Source organism: Drosophila montana, unplaced genomic scaffold (genome assembly GCF_035044405.1).
Source record: "Drosophila montana isolate Dmon_TW-CO22-7 unplaced genomic scaffold, ASM3504440v1 contig_3416_1, whole genome shotgun sequence".
NCBI lineage: Eukaryota > Metazoa > Arthropoda > Insecta > Diptera > Drosophilidae > Drosophila > Drosophila montana.
Window position 1 is genome coordinate 347,029 of NW_026998301.1, and position 15,338 is coordinate 362,366.

At 42.6% G+C, this 15,338-nt stretch overlaps 3 protein-coding genes across 4 annotated transcripts; 1 reads left to right on the forward strand and 2 right to left on the reverse strand.

Annotated features, from left to right (window-relative positions):
- Positions 1–1,126: 1,126 nt before the first annotated feature.
- Positions 1,127–4,409, reverse strand: MFS10 (major facilitator superfamily transporter 10). The gene is made up of 2 exons (XM_064691191.1): positions 4,036–4,409; positions 1,127–3,958 (listed from the first exon to the last, which is right to left on the reverse strand). Exons 1-2 carry the CDS (start codon positions 4,199–4,201, stop codon positions 2,394–2,396), a joined length of 1,731 nt encoding a protein of 576 aa, XP_064547261.1. The 5' UTR covers positions 4,202–4,409; the 3' UTR covers positions 1,127–2,393.
- A 2,088-nt stretch (positions 4,410–6,497) lies between these two features.
- LOC135434569 (uncharacterized) lies at positions 6,498–7,707 on the reverse strand. Its single transcript, XM_064691175.1, has 2 exons — positions 7,373–7,707; positions 6,498–7,300 (listed from the first exon to the last, which is right to left on the reverse strand). Exons 1-2 carry the CDS (start codon positions 7,493–7,495, stop codon positions 6,560–6,562), a joined length of 864 nt encoding a protein of 287 aa, XP_064547245.1. The 5' UTR covers positions 7,496–7,707; the 3' UTR covers positions 6,498–6,559.
- Positions 7,708–8,420: 713 nt separating this feature from the next.
- Positions 8,421–15,248, forward strand: LOC135434570 (uncharacterized). 2 transcript variants are annotated; one of them, XM_064691177.1, is made up of 5 exons: positions 8,421–8,833; positions 9,302–9,448; positions 14,277–14,346; positions 14,445–14,659; positions 14,709–15,248. In XM_064691177.1, the coding sequence occupies exons 1-4, from the start codon at positions 8,786–8,788 to the stop codon at positions 14,657–14,659; spliced, it is 480 nt and encodes a 159-aa protein (XP_064547247.1). In that variant the 5' UTR covers positions 8,421–8,785; the 3' UTR covers positions 14,709–15,248. The 2 variants fall into 2 exon arrangements, with proteins under 2 accessions (XP_064547247.1, XP_064547246.1); XM_064691176.1 differs by having other exon boundaries at positions 14,445–15,248.
- The last annotated feature ends 90 nt before the right edge of the window (positions 15,249–15,338 follow it).

The following is a 15,338-nucleotide window of genomic DNA, read 5'->3' on the forward strand; positions in this document are numbered from 1 at the left end:
GGTCCGTCTATATCTATATAGCTGACATAGGAAGGATCGGTCGGAACAGTAGGTTCTTGTATGGAAAACTTTAACTTATACTGTAACTTATCAAGATATCTGCAATGCTGCTTAAATATATGTGTCAAATCTGAACAAGATCAAGATTACTATATTATATAGCTCTATAGGAAGAACCGATCGAAGAATGAGTTTTTATTTTTGCCAAGATATTTCTATCAAACTCAGCATTAACGTGCTTTACTTTTCTCACATGTCTGCAATAGGGTATTGAAACTTCGGCGTGTCGAAAACATTTTTACTTTCTAGTTTTAAAGTTGCTTTCAAGGTTTGCAGAGCAATTAGCCTCATTGCAAAGTTAATTATGTATTATTGGGTTGTGGGAACAGTTTCTTAGTCATCCAAGTCTGGTCTCTTATGTCTCTGTTGTCTACAATGATGTCTGATATGTCTGCGATCCCATAGAGTATATATATTTGTGATAAATATCAGACGCTTGACTTAGTTTTGAAGCTTATCCAATAAAACTTCCCATAGTAAATATGCCGAATCGGGCAGATCGGACACCTATATCATTGTATGATCAGTCGGACATAAAGTTCTATTGTTTTTAATATTATCTAATCCAAACTCGCAAAAGCGAGTCATCAACATCAGTCTACTTAAACATATATGTAGTTATTTTGGTAAAAGAATAACTTAGCTTTTACTTAAACTATATTTGTATTTTTAGATATCTTTCGTGCTCTTATCACACGACTTCAATAGGAACAATCGGTACCGAAAATAAATTGCCCAAGCACATGACGAATGCCTTTGACTAAGAACAGCTACGACTAATTGTTAGTCAACTCAATGTTAATGTCGTGAAATGCATGATATCATGACACGAAATTAATGAGCTCTTTAACCAAATCTCATAACATGAACAGGATTCGTTTCCACGAGCCTGTTAAGTTGGCTGCGCCTGAACAGAACACGATTAGGCGCAGCCAACTTAATGCGCAGGTGCTGCCAGATCGTTAAATGAACTAGCACAAAAGGCTAGCAACCCGTTAATCATTGACTACTTAAGCCCTATCTAGTGCTGAGTCAATCTGTTTCAAGCCAAAATAACAATTTCCAGTTACATTTTTTCAACATTTACGATATGTTTGTGCGATTTTATTTTTTGCATAGTTTATATCCAAGTGGCATTCAGATGCCATTCGATGCTATTTACACACATATAAGCTATATATTATATAAAAGGCATATATATATACATATATCTATATATTTATAACTTGTATATGGTATATATTTCGTAAAATTTCGTTGGGCCACCGCACTGGCGTCCCACTAAAGCTATATAGGTCAATCGTAGTGCCTAGTTTGTATATATGTTTATGTATATCGTATAGGGATTACATAAGTCGTATAACGAATATATATGTACATACATATATAGTATACTGTTATAAAAACATCTAGCAAAACACAGTCCGTTGTAAAAAAGCGATAACGGTTACTGTTCCGCCTAACAATTGGTAAAGTGAAAGAAACCACAGTAATAGCCATTGGAAAGTCAGCAAAATAATATTGGAAGCCGCTGGAAGCAGTCTGTCTACGCTAAACATATATCTATGGGATGTTAATCGACACTGGAAGCGCCTGGAAAGCCACTCAATGTTTTGTCTCAACACTCGAAGAGACGCTGGAAGCCGCTGAATGGTCAATAAATACTGCTGGAAAAGCATTGGAAGCACCTTCTTGGGCCTAGCACTGGCTTAGTCAACTTTAATAAAAACACTGGAAACTGTTGGAATGAAATAAGTGCTGCTGGAATGTCACAGTGCTGACAGTTTTGGAATGTGACTGGAAGCTGTTGGAGGAGCAAGAAGTGCTGCTGGAAGTCATTATAAAGAAGCTTAAGCAACTAAGAGCTACTGGAAAGTGAATGGAAGCTGTTGGAGGAGCAAGAAGTGCTGCTGGAAGTCATTATAAAGAAGCTTTCGCAACTAAGAGCTACTGGAATGTGACTGGAAGCTGTTGGAAGAGCAAGAGGTGCTGCTGGAAGTGAACATAAAGAATCTTTCGCAACTAAGAGCTACTGGAAAGTGAATGGAAGTCATGGGCAGGTTAATGCGAAGTGTTTCTTAAGCTTCACATTGGTTCCACTGGAAGTCGCTGGAGGATTACAGAACTATAATCGGGATAGCGTGTGTTTTGTTCGAGGGTTAGATTCACTCACAAGGAATACTGAGTCATCGATGTCGTCATCGTCATCGTCATCGTCGTCGTCGTCTTGGGAACTAAAGAAAACATTCCGCTCGGAATTATCACACATGCTTATGCTCTAAATGGATATAACGTTTTAACTCTGGGCTTGTGCTAGGTACCTGGAGCAGCCGCTAGATGCGCAACGGTCGACCCGCGGCGGAACCGGAGGCTCTTACCGCCGCCGGACGCTGCAGGGACCAGCGTTGCTCGTCGGCGCTGGCAAAGATGAGATAGATAAAGTTGCCAGCGATATTGAGGCCCGCCGCCAGCCAGAAGACAATGTGCCACTGGGTGAGGGTCTCGCGATGATTGATGATCAGCCCAATGACATAGGGCGCCAGGAAGCCGCATATATTCGCCGCCGAATTGGTAATGCCGTACATGGTGCCCGCATAGCGTGGACTGAGCGCAATATGATTCATCTGGTTGCCGGCGTAGACGGCACCGCCGAAGGATCCGACGCCGGCGAGCATGAATGTGACCCAGACCCAGTCGCAGCCCACGTAGATGATGCCAATCAGGCCCAGCGAGGGCACCACCGAGGCAATCGTGTTCCACAGCTTGTAGGAGTTGAGCAGCGTTATGTAGCGCCGGGCGAGCATCCAATCCGCCAGCGCGGAGCAGGCGATGCCCATGAACCAGGAGGTTAGGAACGGCACCGCATTGAGCAGCGCATTCGATTGGATGTCAAAGTGGAGGATGTTGCTCATATAGGTGGGCAGCTCGGTCAGCTGCGTGTAGAAGGCCCAGCTCTGGCCGCACTGTGTCAGCAGAATGGCCCAGAGGGGCACGCTGCCGAGCAGCGAACGCCAGGGTATATCATCTAGTTGCACCAGATCTGGCTCCTGTTCCTGCTCCTGTTCGTCGTCGTCTTGGTCCTGCTCCTGCTGCTCCTCCTCCAGCAGCTGGGGCTGCTGCACCTGCAGCGAGCGCTCAATATAGGCGCGCTCCTTGCGCGAGATGCGCGGATGATCGCTGGGCCTGTCGTACACCAGATACATCCAGCCAGCGAACCACACCAGGCCCAGCAGCCCAAAGATGTAGAAGGCCGATGGCCAGCCGCCCAGAAAGTCCTGCGAGCAGAGCCAGCCCGTCAGCGGCATGGAGATGACGGTGCCAATGTTGGAGCCGGCATAGACAATGGCCGCGAATTTGTTGCGCTCCAGCGGCGGTATCCAGTGCGCCAGCATGGCGTGCATCGCCGGATATGTGACACCCTCGCCCATGCCCTCCAGTATGCGCACCAGCACCAGCAGCGGCAGGTCCCAGTGCGCCGCCAGCGGCGTTAGCAGCGTGAAAATTGCCGTAATAAGGACACCATAGCCGTAGATGCGTTTGCCGCCGAGCAGCTCGGCCATGCGGCCGCCGGGCACCTGGGTGAGCACATAGCCATAGAAGAAGCTGCCCAGCACCAGGCCCTGGGTGGCCTCATCCCACACAAATTCACCCTCCGACGGTGGCAGGCGGCGCCAAAATGTGCCCAACGAAGTGCCGTTCAACGGGGGCATCGGGCACGTATCGTTGGCCACCACGGAGCTGTTGCTGTGCGGTATGGCCGTCTGATTGACCATGGCCACAATGGCCACGGAGAGATTCACGCGCATTGCATAGACGACGGCAAAGCCGAGGAAGCCCATCAGGCCGAATATGTGACGCGTCTGCAGCCAGCTGTCCGCCTGGCCCAGCTCCTCAGCAGCTGCGAATTCGTCGTGGATTTAGATTGAATACATTTTTTTTTTTGTTTTTTGAATTTCGATTTAGGATTTGGCCTACCTCTGATGAGCGGCCTGTCGCCGCTGCAGAACGCCTGCCGCTCGTCATCCGCCTCCGTGTCGTCATCGTCCGCATCGCTGGAGGCGCCACCAGCAGTGCTTGCAACATTGTTGCCATAGTAACAGGAGGCGTCGCGCGTTTCGTCTGTCCATCTGTGCGGCGGCATCTCGAAACCGAATTCCAATTGTTGCAAATATGCTATTTTCCTCTTCTTTTGGTTTTTTTTGTTTTTATTAATTGTTCCCTTTTGCTGCTAGTTCTTCTGCAATTGCCAGCACATTTTCTCTTTTAACTTTTCCAGCAACAACAAAGACAGCGACATCAACGGCCAAAGACAACTCACCAACAGCTGCAGCTGGCAGCGACTGAAGCGTCAGCCAGCAGCAGCAGCAACAGCAGCAGCGGGCAGCGAGCAGCAAGCAGCAGCAACAATATGTAACTACAATAACAATAACAACTAAATCTAAACACAGCCGAAGCGCTATATAACTGTTGTTGTTGCTGCTGCCACTCTGCCTCTTTCTCTCTCTCTCTCTCAATGGCTATGTGCTTTTGCTGGTACGCTCTCTCAGACGCGGGTACTCAGCAGCTTTGCTTTGGGAAAGTGGAGCAGCAACAACAGTAATAACAGCAAGTGAATGGCCATTTGGCGCGCGCGCTCTCTCTCTCACTCTCTTGATCTCTCTCTGCGCCATCAAGAGCGCTGAATTTGAAGTGAAGGCGCTTTAGCGGATTTTTGTTAAGTACCAACAACTAATACTTAGCCATTGTTTACATTCAGTTTTAATTCCCACACGCTCCATGTACAAGTACACATATGTATATATCTTATCCATGTGTGTCTGTCTGTGTGTGTGGGTGTGCATACTTTGTGCCTGTAAGTGCGCAATAGAAATGCATATGTATGCATATTCATAAAAGGGGCAGCCATGGCAAAATTTTAATTGTAAGCCCAACGAACTTTGAATGCCCTAATTAAATGAGTTACTTAAATATTATATGAGCTTAGCTAGAAATCATACTTATAAATATTAAAATATATGTTTTGAGTGTCAAATATAACAAAACTATTTTTTAATGCTTAACGAAAATTGTAAAAAAATTGTTCTTTAGTTAATTTTGGAGAATTTATCAAAATGGAATATATTAAAAATAATATTAATTATAAAAAAAACAAAACAAAAACAATGCAGTAAAGGAGGGTATTCTGCAAAAGTTGTTCTACCATACGAATCTCAATAGAGAGTATTCAACACTTGCATAGAGTATTTCCTATATAGATATATTATATAGCTACCCAAAAGCTAAATAATGAATTTTTCGCTACAACGAGTTTTTGTGCATACTTTTCTACATAGGCACTATATAGGTCATTATCGTACAGATCTATTTATATTTATAACTGGTTTATATGGAATATATTTTCAAAATGGTGTCGATTTATGCATATTTATAAAGATATATACATATGTGCATTAGAGCTAATATTCTAGTTTTTTTAAAATTTTGTAAATCGGTAGGGGTAAAGTCTCGACAGATAAGGTTTTTATGGTGTAACCTTCGTCATATTATTTTTCTCTATAGCAATACGAAAAATATGAATGTAGATAAATAAGTCTTATCTGTAAATTAAAAAGTTAAAGCAAAATTCTGACCACTCCATTTCCGGTTGCTGACTTTTGATATTTAAAAATATTTGGCAAAATAGCGAACAAAATTTGTATAGGGTAGCGGGACGAAAAAGCTGTTAACTAACAACAGTTATAAAACAGTTGGCGAAAAGCAAACGAAGCTCTTGTGGATTTTAGTTAGCTCTATTTAAGCTATTAGCATGAAAATAATTGTTATAATCTATAGAAATTACTTGAACGAATCAATTGAGTCATCCAATTCATTAGAAAGAGATTGTTAATCAAGCCGAGCCCTGATAAAACGGGTATCCATCTACTTTCGGGTGAGGGCAACGAACTTGTTGAGCAAACAAATACGCACGCCCCCAAAAAGTTGCAGAGAGCGAGCGAGCGAGCGAGAGAGAGGGAGAGGGAGAGAGAGAGAGAGAGAGTGGGAAATATTTGTTATACTCTATAATCAGTTTAAAAATATATAAACAAATGTATATGCTATTCTCAGCTCCTAAAAAATGTAATTACAATTGAACTATAAAAGCGAAAGGCTTTTAACATTCCATTGCAAAAGAAATGGTATACAAGTTTTTGGAGTAATAGAGAGAATTTACGCAGATTTTTCATTCTCATTTTTGCAGAAGTGTGTATTAAAATCTGAAATGAGCGCAGCTTGTGGCCGTTTACAGGGTAGCTGTTAGTCGTGCACACTTGACGCATGTCACAGATGTCCTGTTGCACGCAAGGGGCGTGCCAGAGCCTTCAGCTGGGTCAGCTTCAAAAAAACAAATCGGCAGACAAATCGGACTCATATACATATGTATGTATGTGTATATTGGGATAACAGTTAGTTAAAAGCTAGTTAGGCACCTTGTGGAGGAGCCGGCAAATCCGTCATCCGATCAGTTGGCGAAGATGGTGCCGACGGCAAAGACAATCATCTTGCGCTTGTGATTGGTCGTGAGGGTCTCGTAGTGGTAGCCATTGATGATCCTTGCATCGTTCTTGCCCTCGTTGAAGGAGGGCCGGATCGGGGCCAGATCGATGTTGTAGCAGTTGATCATGAAGATCTCGTTTTTGAGCAGAGCGCACACCTCGTAGGGGCTGGCCAGCTTCTCGTTCCAGATGCTGACCGAGCCATAGGCGAGCGTCTCCTTCTGGTTCACCTGGGTGGCGTCTTTGGGTGTGCGGAACGTGTGCACGGTTATGATGCCCGTCGGTCCATCGCCTAGAAAATTGTGGAATATATCGCTGACCAGCATGGGCGTGGCATCTGGTGGCACCCTCTTTGGATTGCCGACAATTATCTCCGGATTCAGCTTCTGCAGTTTGGCCAGAGAGCGCACATAATTGGGATGATTGGAGATTTGCGGATCGAGCGGCTGCAAGCGCTCCGCCACGCGCTCCAGAAACGAATCGCGTACGCTCTCCTGGATGAGCAGCGTGGCCACCGCGTGCTCCGCGAATGGATCGTGCAGCGAGGTCTCCAGATGGTGCATGGCGCTGTTCAGATCGCCATCGTCGAACACCATCATCAGGCAGGGCGAGTTCGATTTGTACAGCACCTGCGGCTGCTGATCCTCCAGCTTCGATGGGGTCGACTTCGGATCGCCCGCGGCGCCATCGTCTTCAGGTGTGGGCAGCTGTCAGAGATGCGGCCCATGTGGCCGGCATGTCAGTGTCAAAGGTTAAACGCGTTGCCCACACGCACTCACCGTTACTTTGCGCTCCTGGACGGATTCCAGCTTGTGCACCATGCCGTAGGTGATCACCGATGTTGGCATCATGTTAAACTTGGCCGTGTTTCCCAGCTGACCCTCTGTCAGATTGTCGGACATCACGCAGAATGAATTTTGCAAAATTGTTCACAATGGAACAGCAATTATCACGTTATCAGTGCTCTCGTTATCTCTCTCTCTCTCTCTCTCTCTCTCGCGCTCGCTCTGTCTCTCTAGATCTGAGCAGCAACTGAACAAGCGACGGCGTTGCCCAACCGTGTTTTAATTTTAAAATTTAATTCTGAATCAATATTTTAAATCATCGTTTAACATGTATAATATAATGTCACAATATGTCGAAATGTGTCGTTTGGCAGCAATACAATTTTGTTATATTTGAATAAACATGCGTTACTCAGCGCAGCCATTTATCGAACTTTTAATTAATTATTTGTTTATTTTTTTTTAACTTGGCTGATTTTAATAAAGTACAAATATAAATAACAATATTTACAATAATAACAATATTTATTATTCGATAGTTTTGCCAGCGACTCTTCAAATATCGATATATCACTAGCTGTTTTGAAGCACTGGTTTTGGCACATGCTGTGCAGCCCTGGCATAGATTACGCCACCGCAACGTCGACGTCGACGCTGACGTCGCTGGGGGTCCGCTTGTGTTGGACTTTTATTTTTTTTTATACATATGCTGGTTGCCTGCCGCTGCCCCATGCACAGTTCACATTCAGATTCAAACTGTAAAGGCTCGAGAGCTGTGCGCGTCGCTCCGTCTCCGTTCTATTTTTTTTGTCTCATACATTTTTAAATTCTCGTTGTTATTTGATTAAGTGTTGCACTTGTTGTTGCTATTGTATTGTTATTGCTATTATTGGTGTTTACGCCCTGGAAATCTGCTGCTCGCGACATTTGTTCTAATGCAATAAAAGTGGAAATACCGTCAGATAGAAGACCAACAAGTGCGCGCTACAATTGCATTTTGCGGATTCTGTGTGTGTGCGTGCGTGCGTGCGTGCTGTTGTGTGCATTTATATATAGATACATATATTAGTGTGCGTGTTTTGCCTTTGGCAGAGTACGTTCAACCAATTGAAAGCGAATTTGTAAATCAAAATAGAATTTGACAACAACAATAACACTCACATAAAAAGAAAGCAAATTTTTTAAAGTAGAACAATTCAAAATATTTGCACGAACATAACGAAAACAGCTGGCAAAAGCGCAACAGCAACAGCGAAGTCAGCAGAGACAGCGACGGTGACAGCGACGGTGACAGCGAAGCTTCGATTGTGTTCGTCTCCTTCTTCTGGTTGTTGTTGTTTTTTCTTTGTCAACAGGCAACAGGTGTGTGGGCGGCTGCGCAGCTGCATTGGCAAGAAGAGCTACAAAATGACCGACTTAAGTGAACTGATGGGCTCGCAATTTGTGCGCGTCAAGGTAAATACGAACAGGTGCTGGCGGGGGCGTGGTCGCGAGCGTGGGCGTATGCTAAGCCGGCCAAGAGCAACAACTCCCGCTCAGACTCACTTATTGGGCTGCCCGCTGGTCTAGTGTTAGATAACAGCTCAGCTCAGGTTCGGCTCGGCTCGGCTCGGCTCAGCCGCGCCCAGTCTGGCAGCCTTGCTCCATGCTGCAACGCTCATTAGCACCTAATGCAGCAGGCGGCAACTGAGACGCGGGCAGCTATAGCGACGGCGGCGACGGCGGCCAACCGCAAAAGCCATTCGATATGTTTTCGACATTTGTGGCAGCCAATTTGCAACTTCAGCCGCTGCCGGCGTCGCTGTGGGGCTTCATTTGAGCCGCTTACTCAATAGACAAACAGCAAATGCAACTTAACGAAACTTTCCATATTCAACAATCCACCCCCCCAAACCCCAACCCTCCTCTTAATCTATCACACAGGTCGTTGCCTTTGTGCACTTCTTTTTCTTAACGTGTGCAATGATGGGCAAATGGGGGCATGGCGCATACGAGTTCTACAACTTCCTCTTTATCATTGCCATGTTCTGGACGATACAATGCAAGGAATCCATTGAGGCGGTCCAAACGGTAAGTTCATCAAAAATCGAATTCACCCACACTGGCACACACACGCCCACACTCGCCCGCTCTCTAACACTGTGTGCGCCAGTGTGGTGTTGCCACTCTGTGTTTAATCTTCATAATTCAATTGACGCTGACGCTGACGCATCCGCACGCATACAGTGCGCCTTATCAGTACGCCGCCTGCATAAACCATGCCCGCCGACTGATAAGAGTTCGCACCGCCCCGCGTCTCGTCACCGCTCTTGAGCAATTCACGTACCAACAGCCAACAATTAATTTAAATTTGCTTTGCCGTTTTATTTGCGGCTAGATGATACGACCTCTTTTTTTTTTATTATTTACTTTTTACTTATATGCCAAAACCGGTTCTGTCGAAATCAGAGAATTAAATTAACATATGCACTCGAGTTGGTTTCGGTATGTTTATTTCCACGCTCGAAACTATAAATATGAAATGCGCTCACTCACACGTTGTGCATAATCCTCAGGCCCCTAGCTGCAGCGGGGGGTCGTCACCAGTTGCGATACTTTTTTGACCCACTGTTGCAGCAGCGGCACCTGATGCCTGCCGCCCAACCTTCTCGGTCCGACATGGTTATATCTCAGCCAGTGGGAATGACGCTGAGATAACATTCTTTTAAAACATTTTAATATTCTTTTACTAGAAATTAAATATAACCCGGCGTTGCACGGGCAAAAAACGAGACAGATACACAATCGGTTAAATTCACCCGCCCGTCGATGCATTTTAGTTTACATTTCCTGTTTACTTTGTGAATAAAAACAATTTGAATATAAATATTCAAGAACATTGAAAACTGCTGCTGGATTTGGACTGGCGACCTTCCGCTTGTTAGTCCGACGCTCGAATCCCCATAAATTTATTCGATCTTTAAAAATAAATTAAGAAAGTATCTGTATCTTCTTCTGGATAACGTTTCTGTTTCGAGCACGCTTAATAATTCACATTGAATCGCAAGAAGAAGAACTAGCCCAATATCTTACAAATTAATTGCAAATATTAATTGATGATTGCTCGAAGATTAGCATCTTTTTCAATGCATTGAAAACCTTTTTGGGAAATTTGAATCCGATTTGGAACCGGCTTTAAACGTGCGAGCGAGCACTAAAGTATTTTATTTCCTTATCCCCAGTCTTAAAAAAAAAAATGCCTATGTAACATGGAAATAAGAATTTGTGGGCAAAACAAGATAAAGCTTGAAAAATTAGATCCCATTCTGCATATTGTCTGATTTCTGGACTCCAATTTCACAAGGTTTTCGAAAATTCTTCAAGAATATGGTTAAAGAAACTGAATATATGTTATTTTTTCTGTTCTTTTATTTATAATAAGACAGATCTAATGCAATGTCGAATCGTATTTTGTAAGAGTTCAAGCGATATGCGAATTTACCAAACATTCCTTTTGCTGAAAAAATTTGCCAGCTATGAAATTTAGTACATTTTATGCACATTTTCTATAAATACACATGAATTAACCCATTAAAAACAATTCACAAAGGCAATTCAAACAGTTTTTCCTTATAATATTTTTGTTGTAATTACTTCATAAAATGAACGTGCTTAAGCACCCAATCGAGCGATCACTGTAGTTTTGTAGCACCGAAAAGTGTGGCAACCCTGTTCTGGAACTAGTTAATGGTTTATCTTCGACAACTGATTCCAAATTGTGATTCACTTATGAAACGCCACGAACGTTACGAAAATAATGGAACTAATGATTCAAGTTCAAGAATTCGGTGAGGATAAGGCATTTCAAAAAGAAAAGCCACAGTTAAAAAAAAACCTGAATATTTTAGAACTGACGCAATATTAATAGTATAATAATAATCAAATGCTAAAAAGCTAAGCATTTCTTCGGTTTGACCAAGTGAGATTGTTATTGGCAAAACAGTTTCTGTTCGTGGCTTGGCAGCAGCTAACTTGGCGTTGGCCAAAACCACGTGAAGGCACGCTAATTATAGACCCATTTGGCCAGGCCAAAAACATAACGTAATGCCACTTATAAGGCATATGCACTCAGCTTTACGTGGGCGTGTATATGTACATATATTACAATATATATTAGTTAACGCTAGATGCATATCGCTTGACTGGAAGAGTTAACGGCTCGCCAGCAGTTGGCGTGCCCGGTCTGAGCCATATATTTGAACTTTGACATTATCCAAAATACGAGAACCAACTCGCCCCCCGCCCCCCCCCTCCCCCCTCGTAATCCCACGTCGTAACGCACGCGATGCGCAATGCCACGCACGTCTACTAAGAAAGAAAAACCCAATCTAGCTAATATAGAACAAGCCAAGCGGCACCGACTAGCAGTTACCCTGTAATCGCACAAATTCGAACTTCCTTCTGGCATGATGGCAAGGACAAGAACTTACGTACCTCGAATAGGCCTCCATATTATTCGCTGTCCGAAGTTATACAAAATAAAAACATACTCGGACTGTGCCACTTCCTTCTGCAGCAAAACGTTATGCCCCCTTTGTGGCCCAGTTAGCAACGGGTACAGGGTATTGAAAATAAAATACAATTCCATTTGCTTGGCTGCCAGCGGTCAGTCACATGAAAACGAAAGGTGCCCACACACTCCATCCCCCAACAGCCCCTAGGCTAGGGAGCAGAAGCAAATCTTTTTGTGCCGTCGTCGTGCGACTCCTTGGGCCAACCATTAGCCACGCCGTTTAATCAACTCAACTATGCAGAGGCCAAACGTTGACCCAGAAGCACTCCCACAACAACAACAACAAAATATGGAAAAGGCCAACTGGAGGCATTACGTATTTACGATTCGAGTGGCCTTTAATTGTGTTATACCAAAAATTCGGCTGATCCCCAAAATTGCAATTGATGACAATTTCTAAGAATTTTCAAATTTTCTTCTTTTCTTTTGAACCAAATGCATTTGAAATGAATGTTTATTTTGGGAATTGTCTAAATACAATTTTGTCTCAACAAAGCCTAACGAGCCTTTATACTAATTTATTTGTATTTCTTGTAATCCCAAAAGTAGGCTATGAAAACGTACATATAATGAATATGAGATTCAAGCTTTGTGTAGACTGAAAATAGCCTTTGTTGAGCTTTTCGCTTCAATTATTGAGCAGTTGTGGCCTTTCGAAATGTTACGGTTATGAACAGCGAGAAGAAAGGTAACGAGTAACGAGTATAACTACTCGTTGCTTACAGCGAAGCATGAGCAAAACTGTAAGCTGGTAGAGCTCTTGCCTAACTTTTTGCATAATCGTTATTAATTATTAATAAGCAACCTTTTGTCTCTCATATTGTTTCTGTAAGAAGCGGCGAGAGAAAAGTAACGAGTAACGAAGCTCACAAATCGTTAGGCATATCGAATATAGTTCGAAAGTGCAAAGTGAAACAGACTGTCGAAATCTTTGCCTTAATTATTAACTAACCATTTTGTTGCTAAAAGAAAGAGCGAGAGATATGTAACGAGTAACGAGTATAACTGCTCGCTATGCACAGCGAATGAAGTTCAAAAGTTCAATACGAAATAGAATCTGTCAAAATCTTTGCTTCAATAATTAGCGATAATTATTAATAAGCAACCTTTTGTCTCTCATATTGTTTCTGTAAGAAGCGACGAGAGAAAAGTAACGAGTAACGAAGCTCACAAATCGTTAGGCATATCGAATATAGTTCGAAAGTGCAAAGTGAAACAGACTGTCGAAATCTTTGCCTTAATTATTAACTAACCATTTTGTTGCTAAAAGAAAGAGCGAGAGATATGTAACGAGTAACGAGTATAACTGCTCGCTATGCACAGCGAATGAAGTTCAAAAGTTCAATACGAAATAGAATCTGTCAAAATCTTTGCTTCAATAATTAGCGATAATTATTAATAAGCAACCTTTTGTCTCTCATATTGTTTCTGTAAGAAGCGGCGAGAGAAAAGTAACGAGTAACGAAGCTCACAAATCGTTAGGCATATCGAATATAGTTCGAAAGTGCAAAGTGAAACAGACTGTCGAAATCTTTGCCTTAATTATTAACTAACCATTTTGTTGCTAAAAGAAAGAGCGAGAGATATGTAACGAGTAACGAGTATAACTGCTCGCTATGCACAGCGAATGAAGTTCAAAAGTTCAATACGAAATAGAATCTGTCAAAATCTTTGCTTCAATAATTAGCGATAATTATTAATAAGCAACCTTTTGTCTCTCATATTGTTTCTGTAAGAAGCGACGAGAGAAAAGTAACGAGTAACGAAGCTCACAAATCGTTAGGCATATCGAATATAGTTCGAAAGTGCTAAGTGAAACAGACTGTCGAAATCTTTGCCTTAATTATTAACTAACCATTTTGTTGCTAAAAGAAAGAGCGAGAGATATGTAACAAGTAACGAGTATAACTGCTCGCTATGCACAGCGAATGAAGTTCAAAAGTTCAATACGAAATAGAATCTGTCAAAATCTTTGCTTCAATAACTAGCGAGAGAAATGCAACGAGTAGCGACCGTAAACGACTCGTTATTCACAGCGTTTTAGGGGCGAAAGTGAAAACTGGAATAGCTTTAGTTCTTGAGACAAACTGCAAAATGGACGCTAATAAAAAAGCACACACCTTGAACGGGCCAAAAGGTGTGTCCAGCGTGTGTGCGTGCTCGGCTAGTTAAAGTTCAAGCGTTCAAGGTGAATGCAATTGATTTGACTGAAAAAGCAACGACTTGAATATGGCTGCCCCGTGACCTATTGCGAGTCAGTCCCGACCTTATCAACCTACCCAACCTGATCATTATATTCATTGCCTAGCCTAACATTGTCATGTATATATTTTCTACATTTTACAGGCGCTTGTGATCAATGTCTGTAGCATATTCTTTGATCTAGTCAGCACTATCGTTAATTTCGATTACATGAGTGAGTACACATTCCTAGCATGGCTTGGCTAGAGTTCATTTGACTACTGAACTGAACAGCTAGTTGATCAATGTATTTAATGTCATTCCCTCTTACAGACGGCTGGGCCATTGCGTTCTGTATCATCAACCTGGTGGTGCGTCCGGTGAGCGTTGCCCTGCTCTATCGAGAGTTCAATACGCGCGGCGGCAGTCTGCAGACTGGCTCCGTATTTCCAACAAATCAGCAGCGCAGCTATCAGGACATTGATCGTCCCACGCAGCCGACACCAACCAATTCGCAGCCGGGTCCCAATGTGGCCAGCATTTTCTAAGCGTCTGTGCGCGCAAATAATTAAACATTTAGCCTCACACCCTTCCCAGTACCTACAGATGTCCAACGGGAGACCATATAGAAACTGCTTAATAATTCCGCGTGTGGAATCCAAATTGAACGTCTTCAAGACTTGAGGAATCAACGACAAAGAAAAAAAGAAGAGGAACGCAAATTTTTTTTTTTTTTTTTTTTGTTATATTCTAGCGTTAAGATCAAAAGAAATGCTAAAAATTGTGTAGTCAATGAAGCTAGAAAACAGATTTTTTTTTATGTAGCCATTATTTCAGCTATAAACCATAAAGACAAATTGTAACCATTAACGATATATAAATATATCTCTCTATATATATATATATATATATATATATATATATTGATATGTATTTATAACAAGCGCGCAGCATTTGCTGCCTTATGCATAATATATAAGAATATAACGCCTACTACTACTATACTATGTAAACCTAACATCATGCAAACAAATACATATGCACACGCACGTAGATATATATACATATACATATTTATGTACATATATGTGTGTATTTAATAAACTGGGCGTTCGATATGTATTTGTCCATCTAGAACTGTTACTGTCTGTCATTTACGCTGCATTTGCGAACGCCTTCGTATAGCTAAGTGGTTCAATAAATAATTGAAGTAGCGCCCAACTTTTA

Excerpts from the sequence above, each read along its gene's own strand:
- MFS10 (XM_064691191.1), bottom strand. The coding sequence starts at position 4,201 with ATGCCGCCGCACAGATGGACAGACGAAACGCGCGACGCCTCCTGTTAC. Across the intron at positions 3,959-4,035 it reads CGACAGGCCGCTCATCAGAG|CTGCTGAGGAGCTGGGCCAG; the intron begins GTAGGCCAAATC and ends ACGAATTCGCAG.
- LOC135434569 (XM_064691175.1), bottom strand. The coding sequence starts at position 7,495 with ATGTCCGACAATCTGACAGAGGGTCAGCTGGGAAACACGGCCAAGTTT. Across the intron at positions 7,301-7,372 it reads TCCAGGAGCGCAAAGTAACG|CTGCCCACACCTGAAGACGA; the intron begins GTGAGTGCGTGT and ends CATCTCTGACAG.
- LOC135434570 (XM_064691176.1), top strand. The coding sequence starts at position 8,786 with ATGACCGACTTAAGTGAACTGATGGGCTCGCAATTTGTGCGCGTCAAG. Across the intron at positions 9,449-14,276 it reads CCATTGAGGCGGTCCAAACG|GCGCTTGTGATCAATGTCTG; the intron begins GTAAGTTCATCA and ends TACATTTTACAG. Across the intron at positions 14,347-14,444 it reads CGTTAATTTCGATTACATGA|ACGGCTGGGCCATTGCGTTC; the intron begins GTGAGTACACAT and ends TCCCTCTTACAG.